Here is an 8,420-nt window from a genome sequence, read left to right as displayed (position 1 = left end):
CAACCTTACGAACAAAGAGCATCTCACAGCGCAGTCACAGATGACAAAAGGTAAGCTGCGTGTTCTGCGACATTTAAAGGCACTAAAACATGGAAGTCTGCTGCAGAGGGCGGTGGGAGTTGATCTGACAGATCTGTTTACATGTTAATGCAGCCTGACATAGCCTGCAGGTGGCACCATTTATGGATTAGTCCTGCACTCACATTTTCTTATTCAGTGGTGGATATTTAAATGGCCCGTAAGTGAAGGATTTTCTTTCACGTGTGCAGATTGAGTTGTTCCATAATATGGCATTAAAGCAAGCAACAACTTACTTTTGTATGTATGGCCACTCAAGCAAGGTTCAGATGCAGGTACATTACCGGACTGAGTCATCATCTAGAGCTGCAGGAATACTTCCATCACTCATGCTCAATTTGAAAACAAGCAAACTATAAAGCCATTTCAAAAATGACCTTCCAATTGAAATTCTGTTTCCTTTTATATGTGAAACATTACTTGGTTTTATTTTAAATTATACAAACAGCTGTTCATCAAATGACTTGTATTATAAAGTAAATGCAGGTTGATGATGAGTACATTTGTACAAAGGCCATTCAGTAATGGGTTTCTGCAGGCAAGTCGTATCAAGATCAAGTACCGGTACACAATTAGCACTTTAGTGCTGACAAATTACAAAATGATGTTCTAATCCTTCTGCAGCCTTGTGGTAAAACAGTTGTAGATTCGCTTGCTCCAGGGGTAAACTTTGAGTGAATGATTTGGCCACAAAACACCCAATATAGTCAAGAATTTAATCACAAGATATTACAATATGAACATCTCTGCAAAGGAATGACCGTTTCTTTTCAAAATGAGGCCCGTTGAAATGATACTGCGAGTTCAAACTTTCATCTCCATTTTTACAAAGAACAATTGAGAACAGACAAAAATACCAGTTATCATTTTACCTGTGATGTTAACACCATAATGTGTGAATAATATTAACCATATCAGACATAAATCAAAACTCAAGAGTTTATTAACTAATTCCACCTTCACAAAAATCAACATTCTTCAGGACTTCAGACTTTACAGAACCAAAAACAGGACAGTAATCCACTGACACATCAACCACTGCAAAATAAAAATGAAAAACAGAATGGTGTTCACTACGCTTTCCTCTTCTGGGTGCTGATGTAAAGGACTGGAAGAGAGATAGAGGGGAGAGAACATTAAGAACATTAAAGGCTGTCGTTTTTGCTGAGAAAAACACAATTACATCTCTGAGACCAATCTGAAGTGTATTCATTTTATTTCTTGTTTTGTGGTCATTTGATGTGATCACACATCCAGAGATAAAGGGTCATAATTGAGGCCAGTTATTTGGTTGGCCCAACCAAATACAGCGAGTTACAATATTCTTACAGCTGACTCTTGATGCTCAATGCGGTTTGCATTCACCCCCCACCCTTCACTTCCCATGATACACAACAAATAAATTGTCTGGGGTTAATACTGACGCAGATCTTATTGTGAAAACAGAGTTACATTTCTCATCTGAGATATGTGGAATTGTTTTGCAGTCCTGGTGGATTGGAGGTGTAATGCTGGGACTATACTGAAAAGCAGTCGGGTAAATCATCTTTTACTAAAATCTAATTTTATCAACCCGCTCCGTTTCGACTAAAATAGCCCCATCTTCAGCTGCTGGCCCTGTTATCACAGTGAGAACTGCGCTGGACAGCATGACTCATATTCAAGAGGGAATCAGACTGTAAATACCGTACATGGCGGGTGCACGGAAAAATCTAGACATCAGAGGGAAGAAGACGTGTTCTTCTGACTGTTATGGTGGATACAGATCATATGAAACACACTACGATCCTTTATTCATCAAGGACTGGCAGTAGACAAAAGTTAGAAATAAAAAGCAGGAGACAATGCCGGTTGCTTTAAGCTTTCCACGTTATCTATACTACATGGCAAAGCCTGAATAATATATTTTAAAAAGGGACAGTTCATTCTTATTTAATGGAGACAGCAAAAGAAACATTTTAAAACTAAGAATCTTCAGAATACAATGCGTTTTTCTGACGGTTTATTTACCCATAAAGTCTTTCTCTGCCATAGGACTTTTTGTTTCTTCAACAGGAGAGCTTTGTGTTGTCACTAAAGCTGTTAACTGGCACCATGTAATGCATCACTGCCAGTAAAATACTCATGTTTAAAAGGGAACCTTCAGTGATTTAAAAATGTCTAACGGATAACTATATTTAAATGTCATACTGGGACACTTGAATAGAACAGAAACATATTTAATATTAGTGGCACCTGTGCTTTGTATGTCTGCTGTAATAAAAAGTGGACCATGCACTGACCTTTGTCAAGGCTTTAAGTGCCAAAGTGTCTATAAATTCTCTCATATAATGATATATTAGAGAATCTTACCATTGTTTCCTCTCAGAAAAGCATCTCCGTACTTGTTCTTGAGCTGCCCATTCACATACTCCTCAGTCTGCTCGATGGCAATGTTCATGTAACCATCGAGGCAGGCCAGGACACCTGTAACGTTACACAGATCAAACATGCTCAGTGGTTTGCCAAACGAGAACTTCATCACTGTTAAAATGGCACTATAGAAAAAGAAGTGGCTGGGTTATATACATGCCAGGGTTATTACCTCTGTAATCGACACCAGAGTTCAATTTGACCACCACAGGTCTCCCGATTATCTGCTTCAGAAAGTCGCTCGGGGTTTGCTTCCTCAGACTCATCTTGACTGTGATCTGAAAGGGTTGAGGATCAGCAGTAAGTGTTATGATCGCAGTTTCTTTCAGCTAGCTACGTTAGCATCAATGCCAGCTAACTCGTGCACGATGGCGTTCATTCATTCAATCCAACAACAAAGTCTTATTTACAATATGTTTGGAGTGTAGCCGCACGTAGCTATGTTTCTGATTTGTCCAAAAGTAATGTAGTAGCATGTAGCTAAATGTTATTTAGCTTAATACTGTGTGGGAAAGTAGCGTTAGCTGCTAGCTCGTCGGTACAGCTAATCTGCTAACTGCAAACGCTTCAATGAATATGCACTGAATGGTGTGAGTGGGTCGTTATACGTGTGAGTAGCTACATTTCATACGTTTATTGTAATCGACGTGGACTGCAAATGGGGACGTATGTTTTTTTTAAATAGTTATCAGTAGCTAGCTACACGTTTAGTAGCATTTCACTTACCCGATAGACGTTCTCCAAACGATTGTATTTGGCATGGACCGCGTATTGACCAATCAGAGACGTGCACTGTACGGAGACTGGGTGAGGACAAAAATACAAAGAGCGCAGTGGTACTGAGTGAGAGTTGAAAACTGGGAGAGACGGAACAATGTAGAGAGAGACAAGTGAGAGTTTGACATATTTCTCTGTGTTTAAGACCCATGGTCAGTCAACAGATCACCAATTTGCAACACAATAGCATTGTATTTATGCAGATTACGCTACAGCTCTTTGTACAAGCTGGGGCCTATTTATCCTCCTAAAATTGGCTAAATATGAATGAATATGAGTAGGTACAGTCATTTCAATCTTAAATATTCAAAAATATTATTAGTTTATATAGATTGATCCTGAAACTGTGCATGTAGCAGCACAATTATCCCAGCTCCAACTATACATATCTTTCAGAAAATACAACATGACTGACTTTCCCTCTTGGTATTTGGTAATTTGGCAGTGTTTGTTTCATCATTTCTATTGATATAATTAGCCATCTTGTGAGATCATGGGTACAGTAGGATCATTTTTAGTTGCAGGTTTGTTAAAATCATTTTTAGAAACATTTCCTGAAAAAATCTTGCAATTTCAGCTAAAACAACAATCAAAATCTACTAAAAATTGTCTATAAAAATGTACGTGGTATTGACAAAATGAACACAGAATTATCTTGATGAAAGGACATAATACAAACTAAAAATTCTAATTCATCCCCATAAATCCCATAGAAGTATGATCTTAAATTTGACTCATCATTCTTTAAGATAGAAATATGAACCATAACATTTCAAAATGACAGTTTTGTTGTAAAACTTTAATATGGACAGAAGTTAGAAGTCAGTGTTGCACTTTGACCAGTCATAGTACCTTCATCAAAGTTATTCCTGACATGCACTGAATCTCACAGATGTACAGAATCTGATGGAGAAATGTGTTCCTGCACTGTGCTTTGTTTTTACAGCACAGCCTTCATGGACACGTGCAAACATTCACAGTCTTTGGCTGCTTCTGGACAGTGGGCTGTAGCTGGTCACCAGATGTGCAGTACTGGGTTGAGGTCTGAGCTGCCGGAGAGAAAAGAGGTGAATGTCTGGATCCTAGTGCGGGCTGTAAGTACAGTCGAGTTCCACAAATTAGTCGATGAACAGCAAATTCATCAGCAGTTATTTCAATATGTGATAAATTATTCTAGTCACTTTAGCAATGTGAGGATTGTATGCTTTTCTTTGTCACATATGATAGTGGACTGAATGTTTTGAGTTTATTAGCTATTGGTCAAATAAAACAAACAATACACCACCTTGGGTTGTATTTATAATAAGCATTTTAAACTATTTTCTGACATTTTTAGATTAAACTAATAAACTAAAGTACATCATTTTGTTCTTCAGGGGGGAAAAACATAAGACATTAATGATATCAGTCTAAATTATAGTAAAGCTATTGTCTTTTTGACAGATAATTACATTTTATTTTCCTGAACTTTTACAGATTTCTCATTTGTAAGATTATTTGCTCATTCCTTTAGCATAAATCATTATAAAATTGCTGTAACAATGTAGTTATACTGTGTATATGATACCCAATCATGAGCTCATTGACGTTATTGCACCTTAGATTATACATAGTTTTAAATTCTCTTATGGAATTCCTATTCCAAGTCTTGTAATAGCATTGGCTTTGAAATGTCTATAGTTTAGTTCAATAAAAAAAATGCATCATAGCATCAGTATTATTCTTTTTTTTTTGCGAGTGTTATTGAAATGAAGCACCCTAGAGGTGTCAGATCTTTTCATTATTCTATTCCGCTGTGGCCAGGCTGTGTTGTGAAGGATAAGACAAAGTCTACCATCTGATAAAACTCTGGTTGCTGGGTGCATGACCCAAACACTGCACAGCTTGGGAGGTACATGAAAAATGGTGCAGGGGCAAAATAGGGATGAAATGGTGAGGTGTAAGATAGAAGAGGACAGAGGGAGGGAGGATGTGCCAGTGCGTGTTAACAGAGACAGAGAGGTTGCGAGAAAGAGAGAGAGAGAGAGAGAGGGGGGGGGGGGATTGTGAGAGGTGGAATCATAAAGTACCTCTTGTGTGTCTCGACAGGTTGCTTGTTAGCAGGGCATGGCTAGCCCTGTGGAGGCTAGAGGTTAATTTGGTATCTGCTGCTGTGTTAAACTAAGGTCAGTACTACAAGTCCTTAAGTCATAAACAAGAGTGGTTAAGAGCCATGTATACACCTAGGCACCGGTTAATGAATATTCAATGAAGGTTTTTTTTTTCTCCCTTGTCCCCCTGTTCCCTTCACTGTTTCGTACTTTGAAGGAAATTTTCGGAAAGAAAAGAAAATCCCAGTTTATCTCTGTAGCCTTCAGAAATGACCTCTGTGCTCTTCCATTTACTCGTCCTTTGTTGTAACAATAGATAGCCTCAGTCGTAATAGAAAGTGGCTTTTTGCTATTTGAAATGCCCCCCACTCCTTATGCAGCTCTGTCCCTGGATGCACCAAGTGTAACTACCCATAATTTGATTGCTTAATACAATAAATCCAATAATAATAATAATGTGATCATTATTTTTTCCAGGTCATAAAGTTTGTGGTTGAAATAAAACTTAAACTTACGACCTGAGGCTACATCCTCACTGGTAGATGCGTATGTTTTATTATGCGGCGTGGTAACCCCGAGCAACACCAGAGAAATCGCAGTACACAGGGGCCCTGAGATAAGTGTGTTTTGCTTGTAACCTGCAGAAAATTCACCAAGGATAGATAATGATTCAGCTGAAATGGGGGTTAATTGTAAACATTGACACTGGGCTCTAAATTCATCGTCAACATCACATCCCATTCGCCACAGATCACATGTCAACAGTGATGGCCACACATTCTGCCGCCTTTACATTATTTAGAATTGAAGTGCGTAGGAGTACACCTTTAAAATGCCAAGTCTTTTTTACATGCCCTGTAATAGCAGTTAAGTACAGAAGCATTAGCGGGTTTTGTTTTTGCTTCTAGCTTTGACCCATCTGATATCCGACAGTCAGTCTTTGTAATATGTTATTTAACAATAAACTGTATAGACAAATGTTGGTATGGTAATCAGGCATATTTACATGTATATACTCATTGTAAACCAGTTTACAACCTCATTATTAAAATGTGTTACATTCAAACATACCTGTTATCATTTTGTATTTGTTATCAACAGGGGGAAAAAAAGTTATTTTTTATGATTGTTTGTCATGTTGATGTAAAGCTGTGCTTTATTTAACACCAGCTCATATTGTCTGTGCTTAACATGCAAGAACTGTTATCCAACTCTGCAGTTCCTCTCATCTTTCAGATCATGTTTTTGGGTAAACGGCACACGACTTAACTATTTTGGTTCTCACTGCTCTTGTCAGCATTGTTTTCAGCAGCAGCATGCAGATGCTTTCAGAAAAAAGTTCAAAATGCTCTAAAAACCTACTCAGCAAACAGAGCTCTGACACAATTAGCGACTAGCTGGGGAAGAAAGTGCAGCATTTAGCAGCGTACGAGCCAGATATTTCCCTGCAGAGTTGGGAGAGACGAATGAATGATAATGTTACGTATGTGTAAATAAGCAACTGTTTGATAACAAGTTACACATTAACTTGTTTTGTTCATTCTTTCACATGACATCTATTGCACTTCTGGCGATGCTGGGAGAGGGATCCCTCTTCTGTTGCTCTCCCTAAGGTTTCTCTGAGGTAAATTCGTGATTTTAGGCTATACAAATAAATTAAATTGAAAAAAAAATGTAATTGAATATCTACTTGTGTAAAAGGTGATAATATGTCAGTGTTGTGTTCACAGCTTGATATAACTGCCCCCAAGTGGCCAAGACAATCAATTAATGCAGGTTAAATGCCTGTTGGTTTCAGTGTTTAAATGTTTGAGATATTATAATTTTAATATTTTATTAAATGGTCCCCAGATAACAACGTATTTATATTCTTAGTAGTAGTAGTTTTAGACAGAAGTATAAGCAGCAGTAATGGTGTAGCATTTTGTTTATTAGCAGCATCATTATAATGAGTAATTGTACGTATGATATTGAATCTATCTCATGATAGAATTATTATTATATACTTTTAACTCCTTTCTTCAGTGTGGCTCTACTACTCATCAGCTCTATGAGGCCACATTTCTTAAACCTCCAACACAATGTTGTCTGGACCAACAGCGAATGAGTTTTCTTTAAAAGAATGCTCTGACCATCTAGTATAAGAGTGGAGAGTCAGAAAGCACACCGGCGTTGCTGTCAATTGAGAGACAAATCCCATCTCCATCTCCAGACCCCTTAAGCCCAAGGGGCGGGCGAGTGAAATAGAACGATTATGGTGACGGCAGGTGCTATTGTAGGTGGGAAATAGGGAACTGGACCAAAGGAGGCAGAGGCTTGAGGTGAGTGGGAATAAGGAAGGGGGAGGGTGGGGGCCACATCCCTCTTGTATCTTAAAGCAATATGCAGGATGTGGGTGGAGGTGGAGGTGGAGGTGGAGGTGGGGGTCGGCTGTACAGGATGAGGAGAGAGTCTAGACTGCATTGACCCTTCTGAAACCAGGTTTTCTCTTCAGGTCAAGCTTGATATGGAGAAGATAATGGAAAAGCTTGGGGGAGTTTTCAAATAAATAACAGATTGGTAGACAGAGTGTCCCTGTTCTTGCTTCTATGTAATCCCTAACTGTATGGAGGTAATAGCTTGGAAGTGATGGGAAACCTTTCTTCCATCAAAAAGGGGCCAGGAAACCTCAGTGGCATGGCTGGATGCTTAGATCAGTTGCCTTTGTGGCACCCAGGGTTGTTTTAAATGGCTCGCTTGTTCAAAGCTCCTGTGACTCCCTCCATGTCGGTTCATGTAACTGTGGAGCAGCAAAAGCGCTCACCAGAACAGGTGGTTGTACCTCCACATCCATCCACTTTCAATCCTCTATAAGAGTTCGGAATTCCTTCATCATACAGCCCCCGCAACTGTGCAGTGAAGAAAATTCATAAGCAGTGGTAAATTACCCACAGTGTGCAACCGGTGTCCCTGTGCTTTGGGCTTTGCTCCTTATTATTTCTGTGCCAATGACACATCGCTCAACTTACACTTAATGACTCAGCTGTGAGCACTGACAGTTGACAGTGGTTGGCTGCCCAGGGG

The 8,420-nt window shown here is 39.0% G+C and overlaps 1 protein-coding gene across 1 annotated transcript; it reads right to left on the bottom strand.

Annotated features, from left to right (window-relative positions):
* Positions 1-780: 780 nt before the first annotated feature.
* On the bottom strand, positions 781-3,253 carry lsm6 (LSM6 homolog, U6 small nuclear RNA and mRNA degradation associated). Its single transcript, XM_079277877.1, has 4 exons — positions 3,217-3,253; positions 2,663-2,768; positions 2,431-2,544; positions 781-1,186 (listed from the first exon to the last, which is right to left on the bottom strand). The coding sequence occupies exons 2-4, from the start codon at positions 2,754-2,756 to the stop codon at positions 1,152-1,154; spliced, it is 243 nt and encodes an 80-aa protein (XP_079134003.1). The 5' UTR covers positions 2,757-2,768; positions 3,217-3,253; the 3' UTR covers positions 781-1,151.
* Positions 3,254-8,420: the final 5,167 nt, after the last annotated feature.

Source organism: Melanostigma gelatinosum (genome assembly GCF_949748355.1).
Source record: "Melanostigma gelatinosum genome assembly, chromosome: 11".
Lineage (NCBI taxonomy): Eukaryota > Metazoa > Chordata > Actinopteri > Perciformes > Zoarcidae > Melanostigma > Melanostigma gelatinosum.
Note: the sequence above shows the minus strand (reverse complement) of the source record. Positions and strands in the feature narration are given on the sequence as shown.

Excerpts from the sequence above, each read along its gene's own strand:
- lsm6 (XM_079277877.1), bottom strand. The coding sequence starts at position 2,756 with ATGAGTCTGAGGAAGCAAACCCCGAGCGACTTTCTGAAGCAGATAATC. Across the intron at positions 2,545-2,662 it reads CTCTGGTGTCGATTACAGAG|GTGTCCTGGCCTGCCTCGAT; the intron begins GTAATAACCCTG and ends GTAACGTTACAG. Across the intron at positions 1,187-2,430 it reads TTTTCTGAGAGGAAACAATG|TCCTTTACATCAGCACCCAG; the intron begins GTAAGATTCTCT and ends TCTCTCTTCCAG.